Source organism: Sorex araneus, chromosome 3 (genome assembly GCF_027595985.1).
Source record: "Sorex araneus isolate mSorAra2 chromosome 3, mSorAra2.pri, whole genome shotgun sequence".
Taxonomy (NCBI): Eukaryota; Metazoa; Chordata; class Mammalia; order Eulipotyphla; family Soricidae; genus Sorex; species Sorex araneus.
In genome coordinates, this window is record NC_073304.1 from 185,423,325 (window position 1) to 185,439,183 (window position 15,859).

At 44.2% G+C, this 15,859-nt stretch overlaps 1 protein-coding gene across 1 annotated transcript in view; it reads right to left on the minus strand.

The window, feature by feature from the left end:
* Positions 1–15,859, minus strand: part of DNAH2 (dynein axonemal heavy chain 2) — a 168,838-nt gene that overhangs the window by 135,404 nt on the left and 17,575 nt on the right. Inside the window, exon 5 of the mRNA XM_004605194.2 lies at positions 8,003–8,173. Coding sequence (XP_004605251.2) covers positions 8,003–8,173 — 171 coding nt within the window. The remainder of the gene's footprint in view (positions 1–8,002; positions 8,174–15,859) is intronic.

A 15,859-nucleotide genomic window follows, 5' to 3' on the forward strand; every position in this document is an offset into this window, starting at 1 on the left:
TTTTGTTTTTTGGATCACACCTGGTGGTGCTCAGGGCTCATCCTGGCTCTGTGCTTAAAGATTACCCCTGTACGTTCTGGAGCGATAGCAGAGTGGGCACACAGCCGACCCGGGTTCGATTCCCAGCATCCCATATGGTCCCTGAGCACCACCAGGATTAATTCATGAGTGCAAAGCCAGGAGTAATCCCTGAGCATCACCAGATGTGACCCCCCCAAAAAAAAAAACAGAAACAAAAAGATTACTCCTGGAGGGGTTCAAAGGACGATATACAGAGGCTGGAGCAATAGCACAGCAGGTAGGGCGTTTTGCCTTGCACGCGGCCAACCCAGGTTCAAATCCCAGCATCCCATATGGTCCCCTGAGCACCGCCAGGAGTAATTCCTGAGTGCAGAGCCAGGAGTAACCCTTATGCATAGTCAGGTGTGACCCAAAAAGCAAAAAAAAAAAAAAAAAAAAAAAGAAGGACCATATATAGTGTCAGGGATCAACCCAAGTTGTCTAAATGCAAGACAAGCACCCTATTCACCCTACTTGGGCTTCAGCAGTTTTGATTATTATAGCTTCGTAGTACAGGCTTTGACCTGTACTACAAACTTTGACTGGGAAATGCAATACCTCCTATCTTTTTTCTCTCTCTCCTTCCTCTTAGAATTTCTTTGGCTACTCAAGGAGTTTTGTGGTTCCACACAAATTTTATTTTTTTATTTATTTATTTATTTTTTTTTGCTTTTTGGGTCATACCCGGCGATGCACAGGGGCCACTCCTGGCTCTACACTCAGGAATCACTCCTGGCGGTGCTCAGGGGACCATATGGGATGCTGGGATTTGAACCCGGGTCGGCCGCGTGCAAGGCAAACACCCTACCCGCTGTGCTATCTCTCCAGCCCCTCCACACAAATTTTAGTAGAGTTTGTTCCCAATCCTTAAAGAACATCATTAGAATTTTAATGAGTATTGCATTCAATTCACACAATGCTTTGGGTAGGATGGACATTCTGATAATTTTGATTTTTCAAATCCACATTAACCCTTTATTAGCTTGTAAAATAGGGACTGGAGTGATAGCACAGAAGTGGAGTGTTTGCTTTTGCACGCAACAAACCTGAGTTTGATCCTTGGTATTCCATATGGTGCCCCAAGCACCTGGAGGAGTAATACCTGAGTGCAAAGCCAGGAGTAACACATGAGTATTGCCAGGTGTGGCCCAAAGGAAAAAAGATTTACAAAATATTTTCTCTCATTCCAAAGTCTGCTTTTTTTATGCTGTTGATAGTTTTCTTTGCCTTAAAAAAGAATTTTAGGGACCAGAGAGATAGTATAGGAGGTAAGGAATTTGCCTTGCACACAGCCAACCTAGATTTGATTCCCATTACTACACATTTCACCTTGCCCCACCATGAGTAATCCCAAACTAAACCCTAAGTAAACCAGGAGTGGTACAAAAACAAACAAAAAAATTTTTTTAATTTGATGTGGTCCCTAGGGGTATGGTACCGCCCAGCAGGTCAACCTGTACCTGCAGGGCAAGTGCATCAGCAGCCTGATGGTGCCTTCAGGTTTCCTGATACCCGAAAGTTGCCGCTGTGCCTCTGGTCGGACCCCAGGTCCCAACAATATGGGACCAAGTTTCCCGAGAAATTAAATGGCCAAAAGTTAGGTATGTGGAAGTCACACCCACAAACCACCTCCAGAATAAGAGCCCACAGAATGAGAAAAAATATTTACCCAATACCCACAGCCCACAGAATGAGAAAAAATATTTACCCAATACCAATCTGAAAGGACTGGAGTGATAGCACAGCGGGTAGGGCATTTGCCTTGCCCGCAGCTGGCCTGGATTCGATTCCCCTGTCCCTCTCAGAGAGCCCGGCAAGCTACCGAGAGTATCTCGCCTGCAGAGCATAGCCTGGCAAGCTACCCATGACATATTCGATATGCCAAAAACAGTAACAACAAGTCTCACAATGGAGACGTTACTGGTGCCTGCTCGAACAAATCAATGAATAATGGGCTGACAGTGCTACAGTGCTACCCATCTGATAAGGGATTAATATCCAGGATATCCAGGATATACGAGACACAAGAAAAAAACCTCCAACCCCATCAAAAAATGGGGAGGAAAAATGAACAGAAGCTTCCTCAAAAAAGAAATATAAATGGCCGGGGGCTGGAGTGATAGCACAGCGGTTAGGGCGTTTGCCTTGCACGTGGCCGACCTGGGTTCAAATCCCAGCATCCCATATGATCCCCTGAGCACCGCCAGGGGTAATTCCTGAGTGCATTGCTGGGTGTGACCCAAAAAGCAAAAAAAAAGAAAAGAAATATAAATGGCCAAAGGCACATACAAAAAATGCTCTATGGGGCTGGAGCGATAGCATGAAGGGTAGGGCTTGCATGCGGCCTTGCAGGAGACAGACCTAGGTTCGATTCCCAGCATCCCACATGGTCCCCCAAGCACCACCAGGAGTAATTCCTGAGTGCAGAGCCAGGAATAACCCCTGTGCATCGCTGGGTGTGACCCAAAAAGCAAAAATAAATAAATAAAATCCCAGGTATGTGGCACTAGTGACTGAAAACTCCAGGCTTATGACCAATCCAGGTTCTCTCTCTGGTACCCCATATAGTTCCCTGAGCACTGCAAGGAGTAATTCCCGAGTGCAGAACCAGGAGTAATCCCTGAGTGTCATCAAGGAAAGGAAGGAAGGAAGGAAGGAAGGAAGGAAGGAAGGAAGGAAGGAAGGAAGGAAGGAAGGAAGAAAGGAAGAAAGAAAGAAAGAAAGAAAGAAAGAAAGAAAGAAAGAAAGAAAGAAAGAAAGAAAGAAAGAAAGAAAGAAAGAAAGAAAGAAAGAAAGAAAGAAAGAAAGAAAGAAAGGAAGAAAGGAAGAAAGGAAGGAGAGAGAGAAAGAAGGGCTGGAGTGATAGCACAGCAGGTAGGGCGTTTGCCTTGCACATGGCCGACTCAGGATCGATTCCAAGCATCCCATATGTTCCCCTGAGCACCACCAGGAGTGATCCCTGTGCATCACCGGGTGTGACCCAAAAAGTCAAAAAAAAAAAAGAAAGAAAGAAAGGAAGAAAGGAAGGAAGGAGACAGAAAGAAAGAAAGAAAGAAAGAAAGAAAGAAAGAAAGAAAGAAAGAAAGAAAGAAAGAAAGAAAGAAAGAAAGAAAGAAAGAAAGAAAGAAAGAAAGAAAGAGAAAGGAAGGAAGGAAGGAAGAAAGAAAGAAAGAAAGAAAGAAAGAAAGAAAGAAAGAAAGAAAGAAAGAAAGAAAGAAAGAAAGAAAGAAAGAAAGAAAGAAAGAAAGAAAGAAAGAAAGGAAGAAGGAAAGAAAGGATGGAAGGAAGAAAGGAAGAAGGAAAGAAAGAAAAATCATGCAAGCAAGCTGCAGGTTTTGGTCAGATATAAGTCAAAGATTTTCATGAATAAGGAATCTTAGAATGTGAATATAAAATAAAATTATTTTATTTAGGAAATATAAGGAGAGAAATACAGAGGAAGAGTAGCCAAGAGATATCACAACTGGTAAGGCATTTGCCCTGCATGCATAAAACCAGGGTTCAATCCCTGATATCCCATGTAGTCCCCTGAGCACCATCAGGAGTAATTCCTGAGTGTAGAGCCAGGAGTAACTCCAGGTGTGGCCCAAAAAACCAGAAAAAAGAAAGTCCCATAAAGGAAGAGAAAGTATACACCCTAACTGTCCATAACTGTGCTTCAGGTCACTCCAGAACGGAGTAGGGCACCTTTGATTTTATGTGGCTTTGGGGCCACATCTGGCAATGTTCAGGAGTTATACCAGGTTCTGCACTCAGGAATTACTTCTGATGGTGCCCTGGGGACCATATGGGATGCCAGGGGTCAAACCTGGGTCTGCCTTGTACAAGGCAATCACCCTACCTGCTGTACTGTCATCACTCTGACCCCGCCTTGGCTTTAAATGTCAGAAACTTTGTGCCTTTGACCAACATATCTCTACTTCCCCCATACCTCACCATCCTCTTCCTCCTCCTCCTCCTCCTCCTCCTCCTCCTCATCATCATCATCATCATCACCACCATCATCATCCTGTTGATCGTCAATTTTCTCGAGCGGTCTCAGTAATGTCTCCATTTGTCCTAGCCCTGAGAGTTTAGAAGCCTCTCTTTACTCATCCTTCCCAACGGTGCTGCACTGGCCCCCATACCTCAGCTAAAAAAAATTTTTTCAGGGCCGGTGCTCGGCTCCGGCCGAGTTTCGACCCGAGTGCCCATGCCTCTGCCTAGCCGGTGGATGTGGAACGAGCGGGAACCAGAGACAGCTTTAGGATTTGGGGTCCCAGCAAGTGCTTGCAACCATGTATGGAGACTGTGAACTAAGCTTTTGCCCCACGCCGGCTAACGGAGGAAATATCCTTCCTTCTTGGTCTCTCTCCCCTCCGGGAGAAGGCGTGGTGTCCGACATTTTGTGGGTCCTTTGAGCAGGTTTGAACTTTTGGCACAGAAAAAAAAATGTGCTTTGAACTTGAAACAGCCGCGGGATACCGGGGCAGTCCCAGCCGGGGCTGGTGCTCGGCTCCGGCCGAGTTTCGACCCAAGTGCCCATGCCTCTGCCTAGCCGGTGGATGTGGAAGGAGCAGGAACCAGAGACAGCTTTAGGATTTGGGGTTCCAGCAAGTGCTTGCAACCATGTATGGAAACTGTGAACTAAGCTTTTGCTACATGCTGTTCCAGGAAGGGAAATGATTCATTTTCCAACTTAAATCTCCGCGGACTTAATTACTATAATGCAGAAATTGTAAACCACGCAGCCGCTACCGCGGCCACGCAACATATTATCTCTTCATTCTCATCAGTGGAAAACTTATTATCAAATATTTCCTTGTTACTAGAGCTGTATTCTTGGGGGATAAATTCCAACAAAAATAGTGAGTCGGTTTTGAAACTCCAACAACAATAGCGAGTTGTGTGTTGAAATTTGGAATGTAATCAAGGTAAAGAGAAAAGGAAGTGAAATTATCACTCACGCACGGGGGGGTTTGGGGGGTGAGGGGTGGGATGTATACTGGTTTTTTTTGTTTTTGTTTTTGTTTTGTTTTTGTTTTTATTGGTGGTGGAATATGGGCACTGGTGAAGGGATGGGTGTTTGAGCATTGTATAACTGAGATATAAGCCTGAGAACTTTGTAACTTTCCACTTGGTGATTTAATAAAATAAATTTTTTAAAAAATTTTTTTCAGTATCAGGAACTGAATCCAAGGTCTCACACAATGCTAGGTGTGCTCTACCACTAATTGACATACCTGGACCCCAACTAATGACTTTTTAACAGAAAAACAACATTGCACATGTTGAAGGCAGATAGGTAGGGGGTCCAGGAAAATAATGGAAGTTGAAAATAACAAAAGTTGAGAATATTGCCTAGCCCTGAAGTAGCCCAAAGGCATGAAGACCACAACCCTTTGATATACAAAGCCTGAGTTCTTTGGAGAGGCACCAACCATATGCAGAAATCCAAGACTCCACCGAGAAAAAGGTGGACTCCTCAGAAAAGAAGGTGTAGGGGCCGGAGCGATAGCACAGCGGGTAGGGCGTTTGCCTTGCACGCGGCCGACCCGGGTTCGATCCCCGGCATCCCATATGGTCCCCCAAGCACTGCCAGGAGTAATTCCTCAGTGCAGAACCAGGAGTAACCCCTGAGCATCGCTGGGTGTGACCCAAAAAGCAAAAAAAAAAAAAAAAAAAAAAAAAAAGAAGGTGCAGAAACTGATTGTCTCTTTATAATCTCAACTGTGCAAGCGATGAGATTATGAAGGCACCATCAATAATGCAGGGCTTTCCTTGATAATGCCCATATTCGGTTTTTATTTGGTTAGTTTTGGTTTATGGGTCATACCTGGAGATGCTCAGGGGTTACTTCTGGCTCTTCTCTCAGGAGTCACTCCTGGAGGTGCTCAGGGGGCCATATGAGATGATAGGATTGAACCCAGGGAGGTCACATGCAAGGCAAGCCCCTATGTGAACATCTGCACCATGCAGATTGCTCACAGTGATGCAGGCAGGTAGATTAGGGAAACCCCGCTTCCCTCCACCCCATAATGACAAAGAAATTTTGAGGAAGAAATAAGGCCACCAGTCCTAAGTCTGGCTCACTTTGTGGATACAGAAAGCAAGACCTGGTAAGACCTTCTCCAGCAGCAGACCCTGAGGAGACTAGACCCCTTTCTACAGAAAGGGCCTGAAGGAAATTACTGAGAACACTCAGTTCCTTCCTTTACTCCAATTAACCTTCAGGTAGGCCAGAACAGAGAAGGCCACCCTCCAAGAGAAGATCCAGCAGGAACACAGATCAAGAAAAGGAATTTTTGGGGCTAGAGTGATAGCACAGCGGGTAGGGTGTTTGCCTTAGGCCAACCCGGGTTTGATCCCCAGCATCCCATATGGTTCCCCTGAGCACCGCCAGGAGTAATTCCTGAGTGCATGAGCTAGGAGTAATCCCTGTGCATCACCGAGTGTGATGGGGAAAAAAAAAAGAGAGAGAGAGAAAAGTTTTAAAAGAAAACCCTCCCAAGGGATTCTTTCTTTCTTTCTTTCTTTCTTTCTTTCTTTCTTTCTTTCTTTCTTTCTTTCTTTCTTTCTTTCTTTCTTTCTTTCTTCTCTCTCTCTCTCTCTCTCTCTCTCTCTTTCTTTCTTTCTTTCTTTCTTTCTTTTTGCTTTTTCGGTCATACCTGGCAATGCACAGGGGTTACTCCCCACTATGCACTCAGGAATTACTCCTGGCGGTGCTCAGTGCTCGGGGGACCATATGGGATGCTGGGAATCGAATCCGGGCCAACCCCGTGCAAGGCAAACGCCCTACCTGCTGTGCTATTGCTCCAGCCCCTTCCAAGGGATTCTTATCTAGCCAGAAAGCCCCACGTGGGGCCTGATTGGAGAAACCCTATAAAAACCACCTTGAACAAAAAGAGGGCATGCATATGCTGCCAGAGCCCATGTGCTGCTTTTGCCCGTGTGGCCAAGCACATCGGCACCCACATCTACCCTTTTGAGATGTGTACTTTCATGCTTCCATATCTAATGCTGGGGTGTTCGTAGGGGCTCTCTCTGCCCATGTTCTCTCTTTAGCCTCTCTCCTTCTCTCCTGCCCTCCCTCCCTCCTTCTGTTTCCCTCCCTTCCTCCCTCTCAGACTCTGCCTCTGCCTCTCTCTCTCTCTCTCTCTCTCTCTCTCTCTCTCTCTCTCTCTCTCTCTCTCTCTCTCTCTCTCTCTCTCCCTTTCCCCTTCTCTCCTCACTCTCCTTTCCTCCTCCCCTTCCCAAACTCTCCAAATAAAATCTGTTTTACTTCACTGCTCAGTAACTCTGGATAAGGTCTAGGACTGACTTTCCTTTCCTGCAAAGAGTAATACATCATCGCAACCTGAGTCCATGGCTCCCCAAGAAACTGGGTGACAGGGATGAACTTCCATGCTGAGAAGACCAAGGGGGCAGGTGTGGCTTGAAGGCCACCTGGCGGGGCTGGCGAGGCCCTGGCCAGCACTGAGCAGGGGCTCATGGCAGACTTTATCAGTCCTAGTCTTCCCAGCTGGGTCTTGGGGTGGCAGAGGCAGATGGGGAGAAAGTGTCTCTCGTCCCCCCTTCACATAAGCCACCCGTGGGGGCCCACCAACATCAACAGCAGACTTAATTAGTCCTGACCCGAGCCAGGCATTTCCTGAGTGCCGATGGTCACAGTGGGTCAGTCAGGGAGGTGGAAGCACTCGCTCAAGTTCAGCTGCCTTACTCCCCAGCAATTGTTTCCCGATTCTAATAACTGAATAGTCTATCCTTTTCCACAGATTTTAAATGCCTTTTCCTTGTTTGTTGTTTTTGTTTGTTTGTTTGTTTTGCCAAAATTCAGTAGAAACTTTAAGGCCAGAGGGAGTGCAGAAGGTAGAAGATGAGCAGATGATGGAACTCTGTAAAACCTTGTTTAACTCCCTTCCCCCAGAAGCCCACCTTGGAGCCAGGGCACGCAAGTACCCACCTGTACAGGCATGCCCAGACTTATCTTCAGCCCCATGCAAGGATCAACATAGAAGGTGAGGATGGACTCTGAAGGGTCCTGGGCAAACTGGTCCAGAATGGCATCATACTCCTCTGTCCAAGTGGCATCTGCCAGTCCTGTCAGCACAGCTCGGGACCGGAAAAGGGGCTTCTACAAAACAAGAGAAATCCAAGTCAAAGCAGTGACAGTGGTTCTGATAAGTCCTTTCCCTTCCACAATCACAGGTGAGGACTCGGGAGATGAGAAGAGTTAGACAGGCCAAGATCAATAAAGGGAGAGCTCCCTGAGGGAGAGCTGAATGAAACCCTTTTGCTGAAGCAGGTCTAAAAGATTCCAGAAGAGACTGGAGGCTTCGAGGAAGGGAAAAACCATAGCAGGCTTATTGGGGGTGCTCCCAGGTAAGGTTCACAAGTCTCTAAAGAGGCCAGTGAAGTCGTGCCCTTGTAGGGCTGCATGGGCATCATATAGGGCCGTTTACCGTGGGGGGATGGGCAGAATGGAATAAGGAAGTAGGAGCATCTGTGCTGTGAGTTCCAAAAGTGTGGGCGCTCGGAACACGTGTGTAATCAGGGACCGTTTATTTCTCTCTTCTCCTCCTCTCTTACAGCTTCATTCTCCTGCTTTCTCTCTTACAGCGTAGTTATTTCTTCCCTAGCATAGTTAGATCTCTCCACCCCTCCATCATTAACAGCATAGTTATATAGAAATCGTGAAGGGCGGGGGTACACAGAGGTGGGGTTGAACATTGTCATAACAACAAACAGATGTAAAGCCCCCCCTTCAGGGGAAGTTCTAGGAGATTAACTCAAGGACAAAATCTCATCTGAGGGTTCAGCACTCTGGGTTACTAGGAGATCCCCTCAAGTGCAGGATTCCGTCTAGGGTGCGTTGCTTTCTCCTTCCCTCAGCTAGTAATCCATTTAAACAATTATAGTAAACTTACTTCTCATTAATATTGCCAATCTTTCTGTATAAACACAGTAAGAGATGTATTAAGCTTAAAGGCTTGCTCTTCCTGGGGTCACCTTGCTGTATATTCCAGTCTACAGTCCTCAGGCCAGCTAAGTCTTTCTTAACCCCAGGAGGGTCCTTATTCAGTTTCTTTTTTTTTTTTGGGTCATGACAGAGTTTGTTCCATGACCATGCTCTTAACTTATTACACTTATGGTGTGAAGCTGAAGTGGAGCCATGACAGGCTCCACTTTAAGACCAAAAATCAGCAGGCCTAAATTCCAGTTTCACCCATCAGAAAGTTTCAACTTCTCAGAAAATAACATCACACTGGGCAGATAAACCACCTCATGGCAACAGCCATCGGAGTAGGGGGCATGGGCAGTGTTGCCCAACCAAGTAGAGAGGGCCTAGGGAGTGAAGTCACAGGACACAAGAGTCACTTGGACCGGACAGGGACCAAGAATTGGAAACACAGTGCTGGTCCCTGGAGCCACAGGAATGGACAGCAACCAATAACTGGAAACATAATGCTGGTCCCTAGTCACAAGACCAAACAGGGACAAGCATTGGAAACATATTGCCAGTTCCTAGAAAAAAATGCTGTTATGTAACCAAACCCTATATAAACTGCTTAGAATTCGGAGTCGGGTTCCTTGTCAGGACACAAGTCGGGGTCCTTGTGTTGGATGAGACTTGGACCCTAGCTCAAGCTAGCAATAAAGGGGCCTTGCACTTGCAGTCTTGTGTCTGGTCTGGTTAATATGCGAGTGAAACTCCCTTCCCAGGACATAACAATGACATTTAGCTTGTCCCTTTCCGATGCCAGGGTAGCTTGTGGCTTACCCTGGATCCATCCTTGTCCCTCACTTGAACCCTCCTTTTGGGGATGTTAGGACGTAAGGATAACTGAGCTTAAGTCAGGTAAAATATAATGGATTCCCAGGAGTAAATATTATTTTGGAGTCAATTAGCTCCCATGTTACAAAAACATAGCATCAACTGTCTTCCTATGTCTATACAAAAAGGGTATTGCTAAACCACACAAAGAACATAAAGGAAAGAGAAAAAGCAATATACAGTTATTAGTGCCTGATGGAATTGGGTGTGCTTCAGGGGCACTGTTGTGGAAGTAACTCAATAAACTTAAGCTCCCTGCAGGAGGAGCAAGGACAAATCAATGTCATCCAACATGCGCAAGATCCAGGAATTCCAACGGGATGAAAAAAATTCTCTGGATGTTTTCATGAGCCCCATCTGCAAGTGCTCACCACTTTTTTCTTTTTTTTTAATAAAGTTTTTCACAATAATTTATTACATTCAATATTCCAACACCAATTCCACTACCATTACATTTTCCCATCACCATTATTTTAAATTTTCCCAACCACCACTCATGCCTGCCACAATAGCAGGCCTTAAATAATTTATTTTGTATTGCTTGTTATGAAAAATCTGCTAAAAGTAATCAAAAAGTTTCCTTAGGGGCTGGAGAGATAGCACAGCGGGTAGGGCATTTGCCTTGCATGCGGCCGACCCGGGTTCAAATCCCAGCATCCCATATGGTCCCCTGAGCATGGCCAGGGGTAATTCCTGAGTGCAGAGCCAGGAGTAACCCCTGTGCATCGCCATGTGTGACCCAAAAAGAAAAAAAAAAGTTTCCTTAGAAGAAAGTATGTGAAGACTATTGTATTGCAGCCTGGAGCCATTAAGCTCTTGTATAAGAGATTGCTAACATGTTATTACAGGTTGAGACTTGGTGCTACCATTTTTTCTTTGATCAAGATCAGTTACTTTTTACTTTACACCCCATCCAATATGGTATGCTACTTCACCAGCGTCCTTATACCCCTAGCCCCATGTGCCAACCCAATAAAAACCAAAAAAATTTCTTTTAGAAAAGATGAAAACCATATGATCATATCAATAGATGCAGAAAAAGCATTTGATAAGATTCAGCACCCAGTTATGATAAAAACTCTCAGCAAAATGGGCAGTGAAGGAACTTTCTCCAATATAGTCAAAGCCATCTACCACAAGCCCATGGCAAGCATCACTCTCAATGGGGAGAAACTAAAAGCCTTCCCTCCAAGATCAGGGACAATACAAGGTTGCACACTCTTGACATTTCTATTCAATATAGTACTGGAAGTTCTTGCCATAGCAGTTAGACAAGAAAAAGATATCAAGGGCATACAGACAGGAAAGGAAGAGGTCAAGCTATCACTATTTGCAGAGTATCTCACCTGCACGGTGGAGTCTGGCAAGCTACCCGTGGCATATTCGATATGCCAAAAACAGTAACAAGTCTCACAATGGAGACATTACTGGCAAACCACCGAACAACGGGATGACAGTGACAGTGATGATACTTAGAAAATTCTAAAGACTCTACAAAAAAACTCCTAGAAACAATAGGTTTGTATGAAAAAGTAGCAGTCTATAAGATCAACACCCAAAAGTCCATGGCTTTCCTATATACTAACAATGAAAGAGAAGAAAGAGATATTTTAAAAAATCCCATTCACAATAGTGCCTCAGAAAATCAAATACCTTGAAATCAGTTTAACTAAAGAGGTGAAGGACATTTACAAAGAAAATTACAAAACACTGCTTCAAAAAATAAGAGAGGACTCTAGGGAATGGAGACACATCCCTTGTTCTTGGATCAGGAGGCTTAACATTATCAAAATGGCAACACTCCCCAAAACACTATACAGACTTAATGTAGTCCCTATAAGGATACTCATGACATTCTTCAAAGAAATGGACAAAACACTCCTGAAGTTCATATGGAACAATAAACCTGCACAAACAGCTAAAGCAATCCTTGGGAAAAAGAAGATGGGCAGCATTACCTTCCCCAACTTTAAACTGTACTATAAAGCAGCAGTTATTAAAACAGCATGGTATTGGACTAGAAACAGACACACAGACCAACGGAACAGAGTTGAATATTCTGTCACAGACTCTCAAATATATGATCATTAATTTTTGGTAAAGGGGCAAGAAATGTGAAGTGGAACAAGGAAAGCCTCTTCAATAAGTGGTGCTGGGAAAACTGGACAGCTACCTGCAAAAAAATGAACTATGACCTCTGTCTAATGCCAGGCACAAAAGTCAGATCAAAGTGATTAAAGACCTCAATATAAGACCTGAATTCATAGGCATATGGAGGAAAATGTAGGCAGAATCATCCATTACATTGAAGCTAAATGCATCTTTAAAGATGAAACACCACTGACCAAGCAAGTGGAAACAAACATAAATAAATGGGACTACATTAAACTAAGAAGCTTCTGTACCTCAAAGGAAACAGTGACCAAAACACAGAGAAATATCCAGGATATACAAGGAAAAAAACCTCCAACCCTATCAAAAAAAAATGGGGAGAAGAAATGAACAGAAGCTTCCTCAAAAAAGAAATACAAATGGCCAAAGGCACATGAAAAAATGCTCTACAGGGGCTGGAGATATAGCACAGCAGGTAGGGTGTTTGCCTTGTACACAGCAGACCAGGGTTCGATTCCCAGCATCCCATATGGTCCCCAAGCACGCCAGGAGTAATTCCTGAGTGCAGAGCCAGGAGTAACCCCTGTGCATTGCTGGGTGTGACCCAAAAAGGGAAAAAATGCTCTACATAGCTAATCATCAGGGAGATGAAAATCAAAACAACAATGAGATATCCTCTCACATCACAGAGACTGGCACACATCAAAAAGAACAAGAAATAAGAACAACCAGTACTGGTGTGGATATGGGGAGAAAGGGACTCTCTTTCGTTGTTGGTGGGAATGTCGACTGGTTCAGCCTTTTTGGAAAACAATATGGGCATTCCTTAAAAAAAAAAAAAAAAAAAAAAAAAAAAAAAAAACAGAAATTGAGCTTTCATAAGACCCCATCAACAGCCAAGATCCAGAGACTATAAAACAAAGCTCCTGGAAGCTCTTATAGCCTAGTTCTCCCTCTCGGAGAACCTGGCAAGGTACTAAGAGTATCCTGCCCGCACGGCAGAGCCTGGCAAGCTCTCTGTGGCATATTCATTATGCCAAATACAGTAACAATGATGGGTCTCATTCCCCTTACCCTGAAAGAGTCTCCAGTGCAGCACCACTGGGAAAAAACAAGTAGAGAGGTTGCAAAAATCTCATGGCTAGGATGAATGGAGACATTACTGGTGCCTGCTCGAGCAAATCTATGATCAACTGAATGACAGTAAAGACAGTGATACAGTGATGACCCTATAATACCAATTCTGGGAATATATCCCAAGGGTGCAAAAAAGCACAGTAGAAATGACATCTGCACCTGTAGGTTCACTGCAGCACTGTTCACAATAGCCAGAATCTGGAAACAACCCATGCTCAAGAGCAGATGACTGGTTAAAGAAACTTTGGTACATCTACACAATAGAATACTATGCAGCTGTTAGGAAAGATGAAGTCATGAAATTTGCTTATAGCTGTTAGGAAAAATGAAATTATGAAACTTGTTTATAAGTGGATGGTCATGAAGAGTATCATGCGAAGTAAAATGAGTCAGAAAGAGATGGACAGACATAGAATGACTGCATTCATTTGTGGAATATAAAATAACATAATATGAGACTGACACCCAAGGACAGTAGAGAATTTTGCCAGGAACATTGCTCCATGGTTGGTAGTCTGTGTCATGAGCTGGGGGAGAAGGCAGCTGGAATAGAGAAGGGATCACTAAGTCATTGATGGTTGGAGGGATCATTTGGGATGGGAGATGTGTGCTGAAAGTAGATAAAGGACCAAATGTGATACCCTCTCAGTATCTGTATTGCAAACCATAATGCCCAAATGTAGATAGACAGTATGGGGGAAATAGTCTGCCATAGAGGCAGAGGGAGGGTTGGGATGGTGTGTTGGGGGATACTGGGGACATTGGTGGTAGAAAATGTGCACTGGTGGAGGGATGGGTATTCGATCACTGTATGATTGAAACTCAAACATGAAAGCTTTGTAACTATCTCACAGTGATTCAATTTAAAAAACTATACTTAAAAAATGTATTTTAGGTCTTTAATTTTACTTTTATAAAGTTGTTCATAATAATTGATTATATTCAATATTCCAACAGCAATCCCACCATAATATTTCAAATTATTCCACATGGATCCCCAAAGCCTGCCCCCAAAGCCCCAAAGCAGAATGTAACAATTTTTTTATTTTTTTATTGAATCACTGTGAGAACAGTTACAAAGCTTTCAGGTTTAAGTCTCAGTCATACAATGATCAAACACCCATTCCTTTACCAGTGCACATGTTCCACTACCAAGAACCCCAGTATGCCCCCATCCCATCCCCCCACCCTGCCTGTGTGGCAGATGATTTTCACTTTACTCTCTCTTTACTTTGATTACATTCAATTTTCAGAAAACCTACTATTATTATTTGGAATTCTCCCCCAACAATCAGACCTGCTGAAAAGGCATCATTAGATACTCTGTTTTCTTTTCTTTTCTTTCTTTCTTTCTTTTTTTTTTTTGCTTTTTGGGTCACACTCAGCAATGCTCAGGGGTTACTCCTGGCGGTGATCAGGGGACCATATGGGATGCCAGGAATCAAACCCTGGTCAACCGCATGCTAGGCAAATGCCCTATCCTCTGTACTATCGCTCCAGCCCCAGATACTCTGTTTTCTAGTGCTGATAATGAAGAGCATATGATGTTGCAGTGGCCACGCAGTTTTGGAATTCTGGTATTTTAGTAATTAAGTCCAGTGGTATTTCTGCCAGCAGCAGCTGCATTCCAAGATTGGTTTGTGTGCCTCTGGGATCATGGTCAGCAGAACATAATAATTTACTTTGTATTGCCTGTTATGAATAATCCACTAAAGATGATCCAAAATTTTTCCTTAGAGGAAAGGGTGTGAAGATAGTTTCATCACCCTGGAGCCATTAAGCCCTTGTATAGAACATGAGATATTGCGTGGCCGCGAATGTGGCTGCGCTCTCCAGAAATTCTAAGAATTTTAAATAGGGTGACACAGCAACAATTAAATTTTTAACTGGATGGTGACTTTGGGGTCCAGAGGCATCTCTGCACGTGTTGCTCTCTTCCTTTTCCAAGGTTTATTTGTGAGTCTCTGGATCATGGCCGTTAATGAGCTTAAATGGTGCAGAGGCAGTTCATGAGTATGACTTCCAGCTACAGGAAGTGCAAGAGGTCACCCATTTCTGACTCTGGGCGAGCCTGGAGGTTTCAGTCACAAGTTCTGCATATTTTCACCAGATTCACTCATGGATGAGTCTCACAGAGCCTGTGGAAATCGGCTATGAACATGGCAGTGATTGAGTCCTAGAGGTTTTTGGCTGCCTGGGCTTTTTGGGGGGCAAGTGTGTGTTTTGTTTTTTGTTTTAATGGATTGGATGGGGTCTCATGAAATAGTAAAGGGTGATATGCAGTCAACCCCTGTTTAAATCCCAACATCACCAGGAGTGATACATTTTTTGGGGGCTGAGAAGGCTTGGACCACACCCAACTATGATCAGGGTTTGGGGTGATCAGCATACACAGTGCTGGGTCAAACCAAGGTCAGCCATACTCAAGACAAGCACCTTTACCCCTATATTCTCTCCTGTCAGGAGTAACACTTGAGCATAGAGTCAGGAATAACCCCTGAGCACAACTGGGTATGGCACTAGAACCAAAAAAAAAAAAAAAAAGGATTGTAGGTGTCAGGGAGGTAGTACAAAGGGATAGTGTACAATGCTTGGCACACACTGCAACCAAATGTGTGCTCCCTCAGACAGTGCAGCAACACCGCTTCCAGCAAAAAGAAGGGGCAAGAGATTAAAAAACAAAGTCTGGAGATTAGAGTGATAAAACACCAAGCGGAGGCTGGAGCGATAGCACTG